The sequence below is a fragment of the Python bivittatus genome, unplaced genomic scaffold, assembly GCF_059951505.1.
Source record: "Python bivittatus isolate LINGU-HERP-01145 unplaced genomic scaffold, Pbiv_v1 ctg000700_np1212, whole genome shotgun sequence".
Lineage (NCBI taxonomy): Eukaryota > Metazoa > Chordata > Lepidosauria > Squamata > Pythonidae > Python > Python bivittatus.
Window position 1 is genome coordinate 9,909,839 of NW_028277098.1, and position 22,396 is coordinate 9,932,234.

The 22,396-nt window shown below is 39.1% G+C and overlaps 1 protein-coding gene across 8 annotated transcripts in view; it reads left to right on the forward strand.

Annotated features, from left to right (window-relative positions):
* The window catches only part of HMCN1 (hemicentin 1), a 329,972-nt gene that overhangs the window by 37,926 nt on the left and 269,650 nt on the right, over nucleotides 1–22,396 (forward strand). For 3 of the 8 annotated variants that reach the window (XR_015798470.1, XM_088153968.1, XM_088153963.1), the window contains exons 2-4: nucleotides 13,625–13,753; nucleotides 18,146–18,258; nucleotides 21,008–21,136. The exons of 2 other annotated variants lie outside the window; for them this stretch is intronic. Coding sequence is in view for 4 of the 6 variants with exons in the window: in XM_088153963.1 (XP_088010089.1) it covers nucleotides 21,085–21,136 (52 nt within the window). In the remaining 2 variants the exon portion in view is untranslated. The remainder of the gene's footprint in view (nucleotides 1–13,624; nucleotides 13,754–18,145; nucleotides 18,259–21,007; nucleotides 21,137–22,396) is intronic. 3 more of the 8 variants (XM_088153965.1, XM_088153966.1, XM_088153964.1) reach the window with 2 other exon arrangements.

Below are 22,396 nucleotides of genomic sequence, written 5' to 3' on the forward strand. Positions count from 1 at the left end.
CAACATGCCGTTTTTCTTTTATTTATATTAATTAAAACAATTAAAACAAACGTCAAGTGGGGCAGGGAGCTAGTCAGTGCAAGGGGAGGTATTTGTGATCACACTGGTATTTCTGAATAACACAATACCTGCTCCAGATGATTTTTCTTTCACTCACTGACTAGATCCAGAACTGTTTAGCTCCAAGAGATCATTGCATCAAATGCTCTTAAGCATGCCTTTCTCCTTCTTCTACCATAGACTGTTCTAACTGATTCTCTCATGGTGTGTTGGATTACAATTCTGGGAATGATCTGACAGGTATTTGGGGTAGTGGGTTACAGAAGCCTCCTCTGCTATATAATTCCACTGAACCCTTTATTTTTTCTCCTCAACCCTTGCAGAATATCGTGACTTTTTAAATTCCTTCTTACAAATGTTACTGCCTTCTTCTTTTTTATTTATATTTATTTATATATATATATATATATATAAAATAAATATATATATTTTGCTGGATTTCACAGTATTCAATTCTTATCTCTTCACGTACGAAAAACAGGGTGGGTGGAGGAACTACCCAATGCTTTTATGCAAGTCCAGTCTCTGTGATGGTGTCAATTCCTGTATGTAAAAGCTAGAAAATGACACATTTGTGGGGATTTTTGTCTGTCTGTCTAAACTACTGAAAATTGATGGAAAAAGATGGGCAATTTAGAAACATAAAAAACAGATCTATAGAATATGGAATGAAGGGTAAAACAATTTTGGCATGCAAGAATGTCTTAGTAAATATTACACAGTTACACATATCTTTATCCTTGAAACTAGCAAATTAAATCTTTCCTCTTAGTCTTTGGTAGTGTTTTATTTTGTTGTTCCTGCTGAAAGCAGCTTTAGCCAGAAATATGAATATCTGGTGCACCCTATGCAAAGGAACAGCCTATCTTTCTAAAGATAGCTGGTTGTTGTCAGTGGAAAAATACCCATTATTGAGGCCTGATAGAATTGCTTTTTTTATTCTTTCCAACCTGACAGACTCAGGGGCTGACAATTCTCTGCCTGTCTGTCAGCAGAATAACTTTCCATAAACAAAACAGGACTGCACCACCACATCCCTTGATGGTTCTCTCTATGACAGACTGTTGGGCAGAGGCTTGGAATGTCTCTGATGGTTCCATTCAGCATTCCCATCCTTCTTTAGTCTAACTCATGTGGTGTAGAGCATATGCAGCCTGCCCTGTGCTTCCCAGTGTACACGTATAGAAAGACACATACACATGAGAGCACTGCAAAATCACACAGACATACTAGGCAACACATATACACTTGTCCTGATGAGCTACACACACACACACAGAGTCCTTGGGAGAAAGAATACAGACACACACAGATGCAACTCATTGTTTCATGTCACAGAAGTAAATGTAGATGCCTCCTGTGGCCACTGCTGGCAAAGGTGTTGGAAAGAATTCCAAAAGCCATGCTGTGCATGTTTTTCCTGCTTGTTTTCTAATGTGGCTTACCTACAGTGGTGAATTAATGAACCAACTTCTCCCTGAACTCTGAACAGGTTCTGTTTACGATACCACCATCCATAGTGTCTTGCTGTACAAAATTTACGTCCCCTCCTCAAAAAGATATATGAAGTTTACAAGTTATGTTTAGCAATGGAGAAGACAATACGGGAAGGGACAAGAAGGGATACATGTGAACCAAAGCAGTGGTCCAAATGTATATATTCATTTCATGTACCCAAAGAAAAGAAAGAATTAAAAAAAACAACTCCTGGGGGAAAATCACAAATGGGACCATGGTAAATCAGAGATTTTAATTCTTTCCCTTGACTTTTATAAAGTCCAAAAGAAATATCAGGGTGGAAAAGGGATTTTTAGGGGTGGAAATGGAAGAACAAAGGTTTCAAAACCAGTCTTCCAAACTTGCAGGATGCATTATGCCAGTGTTGTCCAAACTTGGCCACTTTAAGATGAGTGGACTTCAACTCCCAGAATTCCCCAGCCAGGCTGGCTGGGGAATTCTGGGAGTTGAAGTCCACTCATCTTAAAGTGGCCAAGTTTGGACAACACTGCATTATGCTAAACTACTTCTATTGCAATAGAGAACACTCAGGGCAGTGCCCTTTTTTTGGGGGGGGGGCTTTCCCCCTTGAACTGCTTGAAGAAAGGCTTCATTAACCAGCTAAACCAGTCTGGCCAAAGACCAGGGCAGAACTGTAAAAGGAGGGCTGCCAGCTCTACAGTACCACTTCCAGCGCTGCAAAAAAGCGGGGGATTCGGTTCTTGCCTTCCACCTGCCCACAAAGAGATTGTAGTGTGCTCCTGGGGAAGCAGAATTGGCCCTTTGCTTCTCTAAGTTTGGTGCAAGCTGGTGCCACAGACAGTTGCTCTAGCAGAAGGTAAGAGCCCCTTCTGAAGCATTGTGAATGTATGGCTGCCAAACTTGACTGCAGGATGAGCGATCTCTTTAGGATGGCCCTAAACATCATGAAAGGCAAAATTAAATCTTCATCAGCATTCTTTCAACCTGTGAGAGATTGCCTGAGCTCCCCTAATTTAAGCATTATAAAAGATACCGTACATATGCATGTGCACACATGTCACAGAAGTGGTCCCTCACTGTTTCTTCTGAGCCTTTTTTCCTTCCCAAACTAGCTTATAGTCCTGAGATTTCCAATGGTCTCCCATCCAAATACAAACCATGTCTAGTCTTGCTTCACTTTTCAAGGAGAGCCAGACTAGCTAAGCGCTGTCCCCAAGCTGAGCTACATTCTATTGCTGCCATACAAAACTGAGCTGAAACCTGAAAAAAGCAAGTTATGCTTGCATACATGGCAAATATATGAAGGATTCTTCAATCTTCTTCCTTGCTTTGTACTAATTTCAGTTCCTTTCTCCTTAACAGAAAGGTGTGCAACTGGAGACCCAGGGAATACAAGTACATCACACTTTTTTTGTGTGGCCTACCAATCATGATTGCTTGGAAATAGGACGCAATGAAAATAGTCATTTAAATCTTAGATTTGACACAGAAAAACATTGAAAAGTTGCTCCCCACAAAACTTTGGAAAAATGGAGTGGGGGTGGGGGGGGAGGAGAGAGAGCGAGAGAGCGAGAAGGAAAATCTAAGCCTTGCCTAGATTTGTGAGCTGGCCTCACCCACTTTACAAAAGATGGCCACCCCTCCTATGCTCACTGTGGCCCCTTGTCCATCTTTGTAGCTAATGTCATATAAAAAAGAGATCACTTTGTGCCTTTTTATACACATCAGGGAAAAAAAGGGGGGAAAATCCAACAAAGCAAAACCAGAAACAAAAGCACCTTTTTCCAAACCTTTGTTTACTTGGAAGCAGGAAATAATTTACAGGGGAAGTTTACTGGTTGTTCTTTGCCGTCAGCTAGGAACAGGAAGTTACTGTTTTGTTTCCGTTTGTAAGAATGTAAGAATGGCAAGGAAGCACTTACCAAGCCAGCCAAGCTTTGCTCAAAGGAAAATGACAGGGGGCAAGATAGAAGGTCAAGGTGACTTGCTTGTGAAAAACTATCCCTGCCTAGCAGGAGCAGAAAATGAGGCTAAATGAACCCTGGTTTAGTTCAACAAATAAGCCAAGGCTTACATTTAGGAGCAAGAGAAGGTGGGAATCCCAGGACACCCTGGAATAGGACTGTAGCGTGATGGTTACAAGATGCATCAGCTTTCGTGAAGAAAACCTACCAAATAGAGACATTCTGCTTATGTTGCCTTGCATCTGAGAGTTGAAGAAGGAGGAGCATATGTGCAATGAAACGAAAGACACAGCTCAAATCCAGGGTTCAAAGAGGTAACTTCCCAGTCCAAGGTTGGGATTGATCGATTGAAGTTTGTTTGGTGTTTTTTTTAGTTCTTTTTTATTGCCTACTCAACCCAGGGGAGTTATCTGGAAGTGCCTACTTTTCCAGCTCTCAAAGTTCTTCACAGCAATGGAATGGGAAAAGAGTTTGCAGCCTCACCCTGCAAATAATTGGCTGGCTATGCAGAAATAAAGAGCATTATAGTAGTTTGGGGATAATTGTGACTTCCAGTCAGACTCCTTTCCTAATATTAAGGTTCTGCTTCCCCTTTGGATGATTCTTTAATTTAAAACCAGACTAGACCCTCTTCTCCAAAGGACACCTGGCTACCCTAGTCAGCACCCTTTTCTATTCTGAAGCCCTAATCAAATAGTTGTAATTAAGACACTTTGCCAGACTTGCAGAATGACACTGAAGTTCAATAGAAGTTGGATTCACAGCCTTTCAGAGGGAGGATGCCTTCAGATACAGAGGGCTGCCCTCCGCCAAGTAGGCCATGTAGCTCCTCTGAAGTATGTCTTTGCAACCATTCATCAGCCTTATAATGATAAAAAAAGAATTCAGATGTCATAAAACTGAAATGATGCAACCCAAATCCCACTTGAACTGCAATCTGGAGTGAGCTTTGTTGAATACCAAGGTCTTACTGCTTCTGATTGCAGAGCCTGGGGCATCCTAGGTGAAGCGTCTTCTGGTGGTTCAGCTTTTGAGATCACGGTATGTTGATCTCCTTGGGGGCATCCTTTTGTCTTTTTGTTTTTGTTTGCCTTGTTTAAGGCTTCCTAAATGGCATAAGTGCTGCATTCAGTCTGTGTTTGTAAAACAGTCCTAGGCTGCAGTACTGAATGTTTATTCAGCTCAGAATATCAACTGCAACTTGTTTGGGGATTTGTTAACTCCCAGGACCATTAAAAATAAGAGACAGCAAAGTTCCCGATACCTTGCTAAAGACCTAGTTTGTCACTGTGTGTGCATGTCTGTGGATCCAGAGATTCATCACAAAGGACAACATTTATGCATACTGAGCTGTCCCCAGCTACACCATTTCATGGAGAAATTTATTGTGTGAACTATCCCATCATTATTAATTGTTGCGTCAATTTTTTTTCATTGCAGCAGCATATTATGTAGCCGCCAAAAATTTAGGAACTGCTGCTAGCTGAAGCACTGATTGCCCTATTGGGCTAACAAATGATGTAATTAATGTGCTTTTTATTATGCAAATGCCCAATTAGAGATAAATGCTGCCTGGATCCCAGATCCACAACATGGTATCCATGAGCACTAATATGGCCACAGATGGTGCCTTTCAGAACTTTCCCACCAGACTTGTTCATTTTGTAAAAATAAAAGTGGCAAAGTGAAGTGCCAACCTATATCATCATCATCATCATCATCATCATCATCATCATCATCATCATCCCCCTGGGCACCTTGACATTTTTTAGGAAATAAAAGTGGTAGGTGGCTGTAACAGTGCTTTGCTTGTAAATCTGTCCACCTGCCTGGGATGTGGGGAGAAGAAAAGGCAAAGACAAATTGGGGATGCAAAGAGTACCCTAGTTGGCTAGATGGGTAATGAGGATTAATTTTCTGGTAGCTAGTCATGCCCAGCACAGAGGGCTTATTGGGAATACTTAGCTCCACCCTCACCCCCAAGTAGAGGTCATCTTCTTTGAGTTCCCATGACACACACAGAGAATTCTAAATGCCCTCCTTGACCCGAACAGATTGGGGATGCCCAGCATAATGTGGTTTCTTCGTCTGTATGTCTGTGATCTGATCCAGAACCAAATTAATGTAGTATACACAATGTGGGTTCATTTAACTATGACAATGCATTGTGTGAATCCATCCCTTGTGGTTTGTACACTATAGTTTATTTGGTGCACATCCAGATAATTGTGGTTATTCCAAATACCATGGTTAAGCAAACCATGGATTGGCATTTGTGTGAACTTGCTCAAGAAGATTTTGCTTAATGGTCTTTGATGAGCATAAGAAAAGTCCTACTAGATCAGACCAAAGACCATATTCATAATCTTTTGTAGATTTATTTCAAGGATTGACTAGCATAAGATAATGTTAAGACTATAAAATGTTGCAACCCTTCCTATAACTACAGGTTATTAGGAAAGAGTATCAATAGCACAGAAATATACAATTGTTATAAGGCTCTCTAACTGCCATAAAACTATTTAACATCCTATTTCCACAGTGATCAATTGGATGCTAATAGGAAGCCCACAAATAAGGTGTAAAAACAGTGCCATTTTCTCAGCAACAGGTATTGTCAGCTTACAGAATCTGATCCTGGAAGAAAAGGTAACTCTATCATGAGTAGGAGGCATGGAACTGTCTGAAATTCCTATGTCTGGACTACAGCAGCTAAACAGAGATATTTGTAAATAGACAATTCATTATACCTCCTACTGCAGTGTAAACAGGGGCTACAAAACAGTATTGTTTCCCCACAATTGGTTGTCTAGAGGGATGTATTCCAAATACCTTGTGAATTGTATTTGATAGCTATACAGATAATATTTGATTGATCTAGCAAAGAGATATAACAAAGAAAGCAGACAGCATAACAAAGACACCAACCAACCAAGAAATTCATATGAATCTATCTATCTATCTATCTATCTATCTATCTATCTATCTATCTATCTATCTATCTATCTATCTATCTATCTCAATTCATTTTACTACAGGATTCCAAATCAAGTAATACTACACATCTTACTTTCCACGACAATCTGCCACCATTGATTCCAGCAGGTTAAGCTGTAGTGATCTCAAACAGATGATCTGAGATAAATATCATACAAGGCACCATGAATAATGTAATTCTTTTATGATCCTCAAATTAAATTAAACATAGGATGAACCCTAAGGATGCATTTGTATTTATCTGATTTAATCATATCTGATTAAAAATATATCACAAGTGGGTTCAGGAATTAACAGGTTCCTGTTTATTGGCAATATAAATTCCACCTTGTGCTATACAAATAACAATTATCAATAAATATTAATGTTACTTGTTAGTAGAATTTTATTTTTATTAACACATTGTCCAATCAGACAATTTAAACTAACTGAACACTGTGTCTAGTAAATTATTCAATTCTGTTTACAGATAGTCCTTGTTTAGTGACTACAACTGGGACTGGCAACTCGATTGTTAAGTGAAGCAATTGTTAAGTGAAACCGCAACTGTGCTTATGATCTTACTTTAGCTTTCCTTTGCTTTACAGACCTGTGAAGGTCATGAAATGCGAGGATTGGTCGTAAAGTCACTTCTTCATCACCATCATAACTGTGAACGGTCGCTAAATGAGGCAGTTGCTAAATGAGAACTTTTGTGTGTGTGTGTGCCTTTGAGTCAGTGTTGACTCCTGGAGACTGCCTGGACTAGTCCCTGGAGTTTTCTTGGCAAGATTTTGGAAAGTTTTGCCATTACCTGCTTCCTATGGCTGAGAGAGAGTGACTGGCCCATGGTCACCCAGTTGGCTTCATGCCTAAGGCAGGACTAGAACTCACAGTCTCCTGATTCCTAGCTTGATACCCTAACCATTATACCAAATTAGTGTAGGACTACTTTTATTGTTGTTGTTGTTGTTGTTGTTGTTGTTATTATTATTATTATTATTAATTTACATTTATTGGCCGCCCAACTCCATTGGACTTTATGCTTATCATAAAATGTTCTGAGTTTTTGTATCCTCACATATTCTTTGTTCATTTCTTTTAAAACTTGTAGCTGCAGCAAATGCCACTCTTCTGATACTGTTTCTTTTCACAACTGTGTATGCTGATGACGTTTTTTGTAATCTTAAAACAGTGTGCTTGAATGAGGTTTGAACCAATACTCAACCCTCCTGAAGGAATCTTTTTCCCTCAAGCGATCTGGACTTCTAGAGAAGTGTCTGTCTATGTCTGTCAGTCATCCTCTCTCTGTTTGATGACCTCCTGGTAGACAAAGCCACACTTCTACTCTCCAAAGAAGTGGGAGTTCCAGCTGCATGACATGCTAAACTGTAAACCTTCATTAATGTACACATGTACCCTGCCATGTCACCACCTATCATGCAGAGGTCTTTAACTGAAGCTTCTGCTGTACTTGGCATCTGTAGCAAGGATGGCCAGGCCACCATTTTGAATGCCTGGTTACAATATCTGTTTGAAGATAGATACTAGTGATCTGGGCTTTATGTCATATCACATCTAGTCTAATACTATACCTGTTTATAGCTAGGGCAAAGATATTAATTCTGTGTTGCTTTTTAGTCCTCCTGTGCAAGAAGGCAGGACTTTGCCTCAACCTGAGAGCCTGGGGCATGGAGGCAATGCAATCTGGGGACAAATGACAAGATTTGCCTCCTTGAGTGCGTTCTGCTACTTTTAGGGCCTCTTCTGGCACGTCTAACTCTGAGATTTGCTGCCTCTGCGAAATCATGAGGCAAATTAATTTCATTCTTTAAAAGCTGGGATGAGGTGGGGCGGCAGGCTTTGCAAAACCACATCCGAGAGACAGTTTGCTCAAAGCACCATCAAAGTGAAACATACCTTCAAAGCCTTCCACAGCCCCACTTCCTAACTCTAACTCATGAGTCTGCACACACCCATTTCCCCTTGCCCATAGCAAAATATTTTGTACGTGAATCTGTGAGAAGACACAGCCATTGCAGGAAGCTGAATTTCCTTCTCAGACCTGTTTATGTATTTCTTTGGCACCTATTTAAGGCACCAAATGTCAAGAGGAAGAGATAGATACATCAATCTGTATCAAATGTATGTAAACCAGAAATGTAAGCTTCCTCCCCCAGCTGTGCTTTCCCAGTCCAGGAGAGGATGCTTGCTTGAAATATCTTTCTCAGCCTGGGAATGAAATGACTTCATGATATGCATATCATTAGTATTGTTACTTCCCTTAGCTCTCTGATCCTAAGAGTAAATGACTCTGTGTGTGTGTGTGTCTGTGTGTGTGTGTGTGAGAGAGAGAGAGAGAGAGAGAGAGAGAGACTTTGAGTCAGTGTTGACTCCTGGCAACTGCCTGGACAAGTCCCTGCAGTTTTCTTTGCAAGGTTTTTTGGAAGTGGTTTGCCATTGCCTCCTACTTAGGGCTGAGAGAGAGTGGCTGGTCTAAGGTCACCCGCTAGCTTCATGCCTAAGGCAGGACTACAACTCACAGTCTCCCAGTTTCTAGAATGGTGCATTAATCACTACACTAGACTGGCTCGCATAATTAAGGAATTATTGAGGAATCCTAAAATAATTTTAAAATGTGCACAAATCTCTTTTAACTGGTGATAGAATGAAACATAAGCTTTTAGCAAATCTTTTCTAACATGCTGTTCACTTTGAAGCTGTCAAATTATAAACAGCACAGAATAGGGAACTTGTGGCTCTTTAGATCTTAACAGTAATTAGGAGCATGCATTTTTCCTTTTTCTTTTTAATTCAGTGAGGAATGGCAAAAAAGGGTATCACTCCTTACTGCTGATGGTATACAATCAAGTTTAGATGAGTTTGCTGTCTCCTATCTTCTTGCAGCAGGAAATCTGTGAAACAAGATGACTCCTAGCAGTTTAAGTTAATTCACTGGCTGTGTCATTCCTTGAAAAGGAGAGTCTGAATCCAATTGTCCATGCTGTCAACACAACTTTTGAAAAAAAACTTGGGTTCCCAATGCAACCCTACACTGTTAACTAGGCCTTCTTGGTTAGATTGGCTCTCCCACCCAGCGGCCCCTCATCTTCTCTGGCTGGGGTGGAAGTGTTCTGGGCAAAGCTCGGCAGAAGGATGGCCAGGCTTTTAATTTCCCACAGAACTTCAATGCCACATCAGGAGGTTGTATGGATTCAGTTCAGGAACACAATTTGGAATGTGACCCAGATGACAAGTCTGTCCCCCATCTACTCTGACAGGACTCAGTCATATCACTCACAACATCAAAGGTTCATTCATCAGATCATCTTCCAATGTGGAAGCAATGCCCCACTATACTGGCTACAGCAAAGTATTCTGGCTAATTTCTATGCTGCACAATAGAACTTTACAGAACATGAATCTAACATCAGAAATAGTAACAGCCAAAAACCAGTGAGGAATCATCACAATTATTTTTATCAGATAAGTATCTATCTATCTATCTATCTATCTATCTATCTATCTATCTATCTATCTATCTATCTATCTATCTATCATGTATCCATCCATCCTCCCGGACACTCTGTTCCTAACTTCAGGGTGGCTATTATGGAACAAACAATTACAAAAACTGATTTCATGATGAACCTAAACTAGAATTCATGAGGAGATGTTACATTATTTCTCTTGGATAAAAGAGACCAAGGCTTCTGATGATGTCATATATGCTAATCAGTTCCTAATTGCAAGAACGTCTGGGTTACATCCAAAAAGGGTGTCATACCACTCAGCAATGGCTGATATCTGTTCTCACTATCTTTGACCTCACCTTTGCTTGCCTGTCTGCCTCCTTGTTCCCTACCTGCCACCCCCACAACATCCTCACAACCCAAGTCTGCTCCAGATAACTGATGAAGCAAACTCTTATCTATGAATGATGATGCAACAATACATGTGTTAGGAATTAAGATGCCAAGATAGGCTATTATTCTATTACAGAGCCAGACAAAATAAATATCGGCACTTAGAGTTCCCAGTGAAAATCACTCAAATGTAGCATTGGTGATCTATATTGCTCCTTGGACAATACTTACTACTTCCCATTGAACAGGAAGAATGAATGAGCCACAATCCGTTCTAAAACAGTTACTTGTAAGCAACAATAGGCTAGTGATATAAATACAGGAATCAAGAGAGCAGCACACTCAGATGTCCCCTATTTACCTGGGTAATACGCTGGGGATATTTTTTCATCACCTACAGCTTTAGGGGCTCATATATTGCAAGGCTGCACAACTTCTTCATCAGGCTTTGTGTGGTGTGTCAAAGTCTGTGTTCCTACAGTGGATAAGCCAAGAGCTCTTTTATGAAAGGGGCGAAATGGGTGTCTTAAACCTGATAATTAATGGAGAGTTCATTTATTTAACTCAATTTTCTAGATTTACACACCAAACGATTAAGTATATTAGTTGAGTCTGTACAACAATTTACATTAAAATGTAGTTGGCTAATTTGTTGCTCTATCTATCATGTAAACACAGCCAATATCTTGTTCTCTAGGAATTTGTCTAATTCTTTTATAAAGCTCTCTAAGAGGACAATCATTATTAGACCTTATGACACTGAAGTATTCCCAATAAACCCACAGCAACTCATCCCGTGAAACAGCTGCTCCAACTTCTCTGCATTATTTTCTAATCTCCTCTTGATGTCTTGTCTCTGCTAGGCGGACCATACCTGGGTTCCAAAAACGGTGATAGCCCCTAGATGGAAGCAAAGAGTTACAGTTGTCTGTGCCTTTTTGCTGCCTTCTAGCGGTCACAAATATTTGAGGCCCAGATATGGAATGTCTATTCTCTGCAGATTGATTGGATTATTTTAATCTTGCAAAATGAAATCAGCCCAATGAAATTAGTGCGTTGACCAATTTGCAGAGGATGCTGCTTGTGGGGCATTTGCAGGGAATCCCTCCTTCCAGTCAGGAGTTGTAGCAATGATCTGGTGCGTAGGAATGAAGAACCCAGTCCTTCCTTTTGCAATATACATGTTTGTGTGTGCATGTATATGTATCAGAATAGTTGAGATGGAGAGAGAGAAATATGAACATCCATTACCATATGCGGCACTAACTAGCTGATAGCTTGCTAACTCTGGCATTGAGCTTTATCTGTCTTATTTTAAAGAGGAGAAGCAATGTATTAATCCCTAATCAATGTATGTCATGCAAAGAACTGCAGGATTATGTAGTCAGGGTTTTTTTTTTTAGTAAGTAAAAGGGGTTCTGTGTGAACTCCAGCGGCTTTATGGATTTAGTAGCCTCTGTGGGCAATTAGGTGGGACAAACTGCAAAGCAGGGAATTCAAAACAGAGATTGGAGGGGAGTGATTAAAAATTGAGCAGTAGAGTTGGGTGTCATTGATTCTATCTGCTATCCAGCAGAGTTGATAATGGCTACATATTAAAGCATTTTCAGGCTTTGTGCTGCAAAGGGGATGAAAAAGCGCAGAGGGGCTGCATTAGTGCATTGTCATTTGTGCATTACTTTCACTCCCACAAATATCAAGAATAACAGTCACACTGATTTGTTGGATAACTTAACTTTAATGCTTGTAGCAAGGGAAATAAGCCCTGAACTGGACCCTCTATTTTTAAATTGAGTTCCAGATTATGGAGTTCATGAGGTATATTAAAAGGACATCTGGTTAATATGCACAGCTATTAGACCTTGATTGGGTTCATATGTCATGCTAAGCCATAGTTTCTTTTAAATATGGTTTGCTAAGTGAAGCACAATAGCTGGGTTCAAACATTCTACAATAAACCACACAAGGTTTTACTTTGGCAGATGAAATCAGTTTCTGCATAGAACTAAACAAATGAGTGGTACATGCAGGATTTGGACATAGCCTGCTCAGTGTCCCAATTTCTCAAGTAATGTTGAAATATGTGCCACGCAACAGGATGCACAGAAATTCATATACTTGCCTGGTCATTCTGTAGTCTCCACTGTCTAGGACGTGGACATAATATTCACTGTGTTTGGCTTGATCAGCCCCAAGATATGGGGAAAGACTAGAGGAGGACTTGTTAGACTATGTTTTTCAGTTAGAAGAAAAGCCAATAGATGGGTTGACTGAGGATGATGAGAACTGCAGTTGGAGTTAACTGAAACTGGTGATGCAACCTTGAGGGGGTACCTTCTGTCCTCTCCCAGGATGTTTCTTTACTTCTACTTATCCTCTGGACGGATTAAGTAAAGCAAATAGTGCAAAGAAACCATGGTTCTGCAGGATCCTCTCATTAAAATTGACATAAACAGACACTGCTGCCACTGGAATGTCTCACTGCTAAGGAGAAGTGAGCAAATGTTTAGGCATACATGCAACACCCACACTGACAGATCCAAGATCTAATGCGTATATGTATGTCTATGCATATAAATCCGGAGTATAAGATCTGTGTTGGTATTTACTTGAACTCATTGTTATCCAGCACCTAATTTCTTGAAATTAATGAGCAGGACTGCCATCAGAGATATTCATTGTTCAGCCTGTTGTTCTCTGGAATCTCTGGTCCTCCTCCTTTTTACTCTTGCTGCTTGTTTAATTTTTTTTGTTCAGGCATGCAGGCAACATCAATGCAATGATAAGGGTGAAGAAATGGTGCAGCATCTTCCAGTTCCTTAATGTTTGTGGGTTGTTGTAGACAGGGAAAAGGCAAACAAATGAGCAGCAACAATGCCATGTACAGGTATGGAAGGCCAATGAAGGAGGAACTACCAAAGGAAACTGGTCAAACTGCCCCCCCCCCTTTACATCAATGGACTCTGGCTTGCCTATTCTTGCAGTCTCTTCTTGTATTCCTAGATAGAGGCCACAGTGGCTGGGATAGGGCAACCAGATCTGGATTGCAAACCTTCGGACCATCACTAGGTGGCATCAAAGAGTTTGAGATTTCCATATCTCGTTGCTGCTCTCTGACGGTCATCTTGATTTCTGCAGCTCAACTCTGGCAGCTCCAGATGCATTAGAAAGGAAGAATATTGTATACAAAATAACATGTAAAGGAAAAAAAATATCTAACTTTCCTTTTTGTGAGGTCATTTAGCATTGTAGCTGACTCTTGTGGTTTGTTTGGGGCAGGTTCTGGCCATGTCAGTGACAACTGCTTCAAGCCAGGTTTCCAAAACACACCCAATTTCTCAAGTTTGCTGTCATCAAAGTGCAGATTACATGACAGAAAGCAGTGAACTGCCAGCCCAAGCATTCCAGGCAAGTTGTTTCCTGCTGTTTGTTTCTCTTCTGTTTCTGCTTCTAAAAAAAAAAAAAAAAGTAAAAAAAGAGGATGTGTTGGGAGGAGGGGCAATTGAATTGAATGGTGTAAAATGAATTTAACCTGAAGGATACACTTCCGTTCTGCTGCCTTTAGAAAGCAGTTGTCCAAATGTGATTCATCCCTAACTGTGGAATACTATTTTCCATCCTCTAGAGTTTAGAGTTTCTGAGGATGCATAAAGTCAGTTTTGATTTAAAAAAATATAGGGTAGTGTGCAAATAGAACCAGGATGTCAGAAATTACATTTCTTGAGGCTCAGTTTCCTTGGTTTGGTTTTTATACCACAGAGCAAAGTGGTAAAAATGGACTGTGCTACTTCAGAATGCATGTGGAAAAACCATTTTTTTTTTCCAAAGCTTTTTTGCTATTTAAAAAGTCCATGCAAAGAAGAAGATCAGGAGCTTCAAGATGATCCTGCTTGGCTGTTTTGTCTTTAAAGTTCCAAGGATGTTTTACATAAGGGACTGATTGTTCAAGGAAGTGATCAGACATTTGCATCTGAAATGGTGCAGCCTAATTCCTCCCCCCCCCCCTTGCCTTCAGGTCAGTTTTTGACTCCTGGCAACTGCTGCACAAGTCTGCAATTTTCTTGGCAAGGTTTTTCAGAAGTGGTTTGCCATTGCCTGCTTCCTAGGGCTGAGAGAGAGGGACTGGCCCAAGGTCACCCAGCTGGCTTTGTGTCTCAGGAGGGACTAGAACTCACAGTCCCCTGGTTTCTAACCTGGTGCCTTAACCACTACACCTAACTGATTTTCTGTATCTTTCTCTACTCCCTCTCAATGTGCTATGCTGATTGACCTCTTTATAGCAAATCCATTTCTTGGACTCAGAACTTAGCCCTGTGCAGTCTTTTTATCTGCTAATTTTCACAGGCCATGCCTGTATTACGTTCAGCTAAAATTAACATTTGCAAACTGCACTTAACGTTTTCTTTCTTCAAGTCCATCATTCTTCTAATGGAATTCTGCAGGAATTGTATTATTGATGTGTGTGCATGCCTATGTATCCATTCTAGCAAGTATGTTTCTGAACTGAACTATAACAGCAATAGCTTTTTAATGAAAAAATTTAATGGGACATGTTTACATCGACTAGAGACGGGGTACGTCTCTAGTCGATGTAAACATGTCCCATTAAAGGGAGAAACAGCTGGTTGTTCAGTCTTTAGGAGAAAAACACATCTAGTTTAAAGTGGCCCCTTAGTTTGAAGATAAAGCAGCTGTGGGAATCTCAATTAGGAACAGGCATAAGTATGAATAGCAGCTTTTCCTTTTTTTTTTTTTCAGGCCATATAAATTTTTAGTTAAAAAACCAACTTTAGAACCCCCCAATCAAGAGATAAAGCTTGATGGTAGAAATTGGCTGTATTTGAGTTAACCTTTATTGATTTATTTTCCCTTGGTCTCTTATGGCAGGGTTCCTCAACCTTGGCAACTTTAAGACCGGTGGACTTCAACTCCCAGAATTCCCCAGCCAGCAAGGTTGGCTGGGGAATTCTGGGAGTTGAAGTTCACCGGTCTTAAAGTTGCCAAGGTTGAGGAACCCTGTCTTATGGAATCCCATCAAATTCTCATGGAACCCCAGGGTTCCTTGGAATCTAGTTTGAAAAGCCCTGAGTTAGAAGTCTGTGCTAATTTCATGAAAATCATCTCCTTGTCCCAGTCAATTTTGGGGATAAATAGAAAGAAGGCAGAGTATGGTCTGGAATGTAATTGGCAGCTGCTTTTTCTTTAGAGTAAAATTAGGTAGTTTTAAGCATTATTTTTAAAATAGAAAAGTATAAATGGAACATTTAATTTGACCTATCACGTGCTCCTCATCTGACTGCAACATGATAGTTGTGCCTTTTATGTGTAGGAGATAAAGACCAGTCTAATGCCAAAGAACAAACATTGATTTATGCTATGTCAATTACCTAACTATTGATTCAATTTATAGACTAATGACTGAATAATCAAATAAGGCCACCAAGGGATCCCTTCGTGAGTGACAATCTTCTTAAATTAACCATTACACCCTTATCAAAATGTGCATTTGATTGATGCATTTACACACCACCTTTTTTCACTTTTATGCAAAAGCATAATTTATTGTTAAATTTTAGTTTGACTATTTATAAGCTGACTCACTCACCTCTAGGCAATGCACAATACTTTATTTATTTATTTATGAAATTGATAGGCTCCCTCAATCTATTACAACTCAATAAAAATAGTATAAAAACACAACAATCACCAAAAGTCCAGAAAAAAGCAACAATCATTTAAAAAAACAGAACACCAGACAAGTGGTCTATCATCCACTGTTTTTATTTAAATGAGCCTTTACGACCTGCCTGGGGGTACATGCAGGTTCAAAGGGCTCATTTAAATGAAAACATTGAAAGAAGGCAAGATAATCAAAAAACCAATAACAAAGCCAATATTAAACCAATTTTGAAACATTTTGGGGAAAGAAAACATCTGAAATACCAAGGGTATAATACTTCAATATCAATGTAGGGTCATAAATCATCCTGTCCCAGGTCTGTAGCAATAGTCATGTCTTTAAGGCTTTCCTAAAGCACATGAGGGTTGTTTACATTTATGCAAACACATAACTCTTTAATAGCAAGACTGATGAATGTTCTACTACTGAAGCACAAAAAAAAATCCATTCAGTCCATGGCTTGGCTAAAACTCTGTTTAAAAGTTGCTAGTTCCCCCATATATCAAATCTAAGTCATGTTTGCATGTCAAAATCTTGGAATTGCAGAATTTGTGCTTTCAGATCTCACCATTATTGTGTATATACTGGTGTGTGTGTGTGTGTAGAGAAAAGGCAGGCATGTCCACAAGATTTGCTGCCTGATAAATTATAAGCAGGCTAGACTGGTTGTTCTTACTCCTTTCAACCATACCCTCAAAGACAGCCCGAGGGCCTGTATTGAATGTGTCTGTGTGTGTGTCTATGTGTGTGTGTATGAGAAACATTAGCAGACATGTTAACTAAAGCTGCTTGTACTATCCTCTTGCACAATCAGAACTCCATTCCAATTGTATGTTAAAGGCTTACTGTAGAGATACAGTTTAGTGCAGAGAAGCACCTTTCCTGGACTTCAGATTGGTGGGAACGTTCCCTATTTAAGCAAATCTTTGTGCACCAAACACTGAATATTCAAAGGAAGAATTATAGTCTATCAGCTTCCTTGACTGTCAAGATGGAAAACTATCATGTTTTCAATAGCCCCTACTCTTGTGTATTTAACTCACATTGGAGACCTGTGATATTCATTCAGATTTACAGAGTGTTTATTTGAAAGTAGAGAATAAATGAGCTAAGTTCTTGGAGTCTTCATTTCAGTTAGTTTATTTTCTCCCCCAGAACTCTGTAGTCTAATTGATTCTGGCACTATGAAAGAATAATAATATATGTGGGCCAAACTAGAAGTCTAATTGAATAAAATTTATCAAGGAAAATGTAAAACTGGAAAGGAGAAGAAAAGCATGATCATGATTATGACACGTATTAAATGGTTTAGATCAGATATGGGTTTGGGGATTTCCAATGTGGCTATCTTTGTAATTAAGAGGCAGGAATTGGTAATAGATCCTGATTATGGTTGTAGTTATAGCACAAACAATAAATCCCTATTTGTATCAAAAGTGCTACTAGTATGTTAATGGATGGAATGAGCATTGCAGAATGTAAATTTAAACTAGCCTTCCTCAACATGGTGACTGCTAGATGGACTGGCCACACTCCCTGTGCTTTGCTAGCTGGGAAGTCTCAGAGTTCAACAGATTTGGGGGGCATTAAGGAAAAGAAGATTTGCTCGAAGTTACACAATAGGTGCAAGGTGGTAATCAAAGGATATTTTAAAAAAAAAAAGGTCAGGAAAGAGGTAATGGTCAATATTCATATCACATCTGCATAGCACTGAAATGATACATGATACATGAAATATGGGAATAAGTTGCAGAGTGGATTTCCTCAAGTGCAGAATGATATTAAGCTGCCCCAAGGGCTGCTGCTAAGATGAATTTATAAGCAAATAACGGCTGATTCCATGCCCTTTGCCTTCCAACTATGAAAATTAAACAAATTACCATTGTTAGGAAAAACTTACAAGTCTTTGGTAGGTTGGAATCTGAACAAGAAAAAAATTGAATAAAATCTTGACAAAGTGGAAGGTAATTTTGGAAATGAAATCAGGTAGTGCTACTTAATGGCGCCAGCGAATAAAGTTCTAGTGACAGGTAATGTATCTAGCACAGTCCCATGTTATACTTGCTGCAGATTAGTTAGTACAATATCTACAAATATCATTCATTTCTTATCATTACCAGGTATCAAGACATTCTAGAGTCATCTCTGGGCAAGCATGCTCATTGCTAAACAGAAGCCCAATTCTCCATTCTTCGTGATTGCAAAATGGGAGGTATAACATCACCAACCATAGGTATCTGCAGTTTTTTTCCCGAGGAGCAGAGCAAAATATATAGAAAGTATATATATTGACAGAAATCAAGAGACAGTAGACTACAGCTAATGTTAACCCTTCTTAGATATCAACATTTCTATCACCAAATTAGAACATCGTGATCAGAAATTGTGAGTTACTGTACTTATGAAACAGACACTGTAAGCTTCTGAAAGCTTTTCCAAATTTGTCAGTACAATATTTTTGGATTATTTTGTGGTTGTTTCAATTAATCTTTCGGTGATGATCATGCAAAGTTGAGTCATTTGCCATTGGCTATCTCAACCACATTTATATCCTACTCCTTATACTAAATGACCTTTCCACTGTACAGATGTTAATAGTATTATCAGAGCAATCACTACTGAATTGAAGGAATCAGCTCAGTGTAATGTAGTAAATCTGGAAGTCCATTTTCCAATATTTGAAGGGTTTCAAACCAGCTGAATGTTTCAGTTTCTATATTGCAATTTCGCATATTGCATACATTTTTCCCCATTTCTGGTTTTAAATAATTTTTGTCCATTTTTTTTTTTTACCATCTTTACTGGTAAAGTGGGAAGAGACTGATGGTTTGCTTGTTTTCTGCAGCAAAGTGGGGTTACTGAGTCTAGCTATGGTCCATAGATTTATTGAGTGAAGCATTCTTCCACAGCTGAGTGATATTTCAGCATGCTACACTGTCTGGGAATTCATAAGTCAATACCCAACTTGTCTACTAATTCCTGAGCTTCAGAAACAGTTCTGTTGAAATATTTCTCTAGTTTTTCTCTGTGGCAGCAAAAGAGACTTAGGAGTTACTGTACATGATCACACTTTCATAATAGCATGCTGAGTAGCTTGTAGAGTTTGTATCACTGATTCCAATTTGGCTGAATAAGTTGAAGTTATCGTAAAGCAGAGACGAAACCTGGTGTGGTTGAAGCAGATTGTATCTGATACTGACGTGCATCCTGGCATGTTTTATCTGAAGCTGTAGTGACCAGTATGCTCAAATGATTAAAAATCATTTAGAAGTTTTTGGATAACAACAACAGTCAGTAAAAAAGCCATTTAGGGCACATTCTATGCAATGAGCACCTTTTGCCCATTGAGTGCTATGCTGTCTAGAGCATGTCCTTTTCTTGGTCTGATACAAATATGAAAGCAAAATAGGCTTTGTATGTTTCCAGTTGTGTTCCAGAATACAAGTTCACGATCTTGAATACTTTTTTGGTATTTTTCTTGATTAAATGCTTCATAGTACTGTCAACATGACACACAATACTTGCCTCACATTTGTTCCTCTTAGTTAAGAAGTTAGCTGTACCTACTTGTGCATTTGTCTGCTAAGTTTTTGACATATGATTTCTTGCTGATCATGAAAATCTTGGTATGTGATCTTGAATGTAATCGTGAATGTTGTTATGTATTATATACATATATATACATACACACACACACACATATATATACATATAATAATATGTATTATGAATGTTGGTATGTAATCTTGAATGGTGCAATGATGAATACAGCCTGTATTCCAGGATGAAGGGGCTGTGGGAAAATTGTGCAAAATGTAAAAATTGTTCTTATCGAGCTAGGGTCTGTCCAGAAGCTGAGATCAACCCAAGAATGCTGAGAGGAGTTTGAGAATGCTGAAAGCCAGAGAATCAGACCTGTCCAGAATAAGGAACTCTAAGTCAGACCACAAACACTAAAAGGAGGCATATAGAGAACCAAGCAGAGGACTGTTAAATCATGGTGAAGCTGGAGGTGGGGTAGCTGTTCTCTTTTGCATCTTGATTCCTGCTACCATCTCTTGCATTGTGTTGGCCCATAATTGTACATAGTATGTCATCTCATTATGAAAATATATGGCTACATTTATAAGCTGATGTTTTATCAATTAACAATTCTTGCATCAGTTGTGAGCCAACGTGCTTCTGTGAAAACCAAAGCAAGGCAGATTTATGGTCCTTAATTCATTTGAGATTATAAGGATAGAATGCTTGTGAAATGCTAAGGTATTAGATATTATTGAGTGGAAAACAAGGTTGCAATGGTTGATTGATATGCATATCAGAGGCATATCAGACAGAGGAAATAATGCAGAACCCCTCCCCCCCCCAAAAAAATCTAAATCACACATACTGATTGTATAACTCCCCTAAAACCAACAATTCCAGATGCATTCCTTAATTTAAAATGCCTCCAAGATAGAAAGTTTCCAGTTAAGAGTGGACAAGGTGATAGCCTTCAGAAGTTCAGAATATGAGAGTAGCCACAAATACTGGAAAACGGTAACAGTCTGGTAGAAAGATCCAAAGTGCATAGTGCTCTCCCCAGAATGCCAGGACCCAAGACCATGCTACGTGCAAGATGGAAGATTCATGGTATATCATACCATATTTCTATTTATCATGGTAGGTGACTCCATGGAGTAGAACAATGCAGGATGGGACCTTTATCAGGAGAAGGACTAAAAATAAGCTACTATACTTCGGCCAAGAGGGAAAAATATGCTGCAGGGCAACAATTCAAGTGAAGAATATTTGTACTGTGTGAATAGCTTTATCAGTCACCCTGGTACAATATGACCTCTTTAAATCAAATCTGGCATTGGCACTGAGAGTGATTGCAAGTGCCATTTGATTGCAATTACAATTTGGATTGCATGTTTCCTTTCTAAAAGAAAAATACTGCTAGCCATATTTATTGGTAAGCTTTTCTGTTCCCCTTCCAGATGAACTTCAGCCCTGTGGAAACAATTTAGACCGTTGGCTATTTTCACTCCATGATCAAGCTCTGTAAAACTGATGAATGAACATTTCAACTAACTGGATAAAACTTGCACATGAAGTTGATCTTTCTGGTACGTTGCATATGAATAGGTGGCTTTGTGTAAGAGCAGTCTTTTCAGAGAGAGAGAGAGAGAGAGAGAGAGGAAGCAAGCAAGCATGCTTTTTCTTACTGGATTTTATTTCTTGTCCATTGTTATCAAAACTATGTGTAGCATTGGGGTAGCCCTAAATCTGAAACCTGTAGAAGCACAGGAAAGCTGCAATGTTCAGTTCAGTTCAGTTCAGTTTATGGAAGGTGAGTCTTCAAATTTTGGGAAGGCAAAAGTAATGTAATTTTCTCTTTACCTTCTATATGTGTGTGTGTGTGTGAGGATAAGTTTCTGTGAAAGTGCTGCAAGTCATAGACACAACTTTGAATTTTAAAAAAATTCTCCCCAAAAAGGGGAGAATTTCATTCACAATTATAATGAATGAAAAACAGATTAAATGATGGGTGTGTGTGTACTCTATTGACACCAAAATCACAAAAACTGAAATAGGATGAAGTGAACACAGACATGAAGGAAACAAGAAGCATTTTAGAAGCAAGCATCTAATATTCCTAGGCCTCACTGACTTCATCAAACCTCTTTTAATGTTTCTATTCCTGGGAGTTTGGATTAGCAAAACACAAATTACAGTCCTATAATAAATTAATTCAATATCCCTCCCCCAAAGCATTGGGATTGAAGTACTCTAGTAAACTGTTTTTTGAGATTATGAGCTACAATGGTCAGTCACAAAATAAATCCCGCTCACTCCTTTCCCCTATCCTCATAAGAGATCTTGGGAGAAATGTTTCCTTTTTGTAGTCTGGGATTTATCTGAATCAAATACACAAAATTCAGGATTTGGTATTCTCCTAAAAGATGCATCAAACTGTAGGAATCTTCTGTCTTCATATGACAACATTTTACAAAAAACAGAAAGATGAGGAGAAAAAAAATCTGGCTTCAACGGCATGAAGCCTACATAGTCAAAGTTCTAAAATGGAATGGAAGAAGAGGGAGAATCACAGGTTTTGGGTTACACCTAACAAACAAACACTTCCATTTTTGAAAATACACATTCTAGCTGCTATTTGGGTTTTTGTTCCTGTAAAACACACAGGTTTTTTGATAGCAGTTGTTTGATGCTTGGAGAGAAAGGATTTAAATTCCCTGGTCACTGCTTCCCCAGACTATAATGGCATTGACCTTTAATTACAAACCCTTCAACTATGTTTTGAACATTTCCAGATTTTATGTCTATGGTTAATGTAAGTCATAGGAGGTGGCTTTTAGACAATTCTT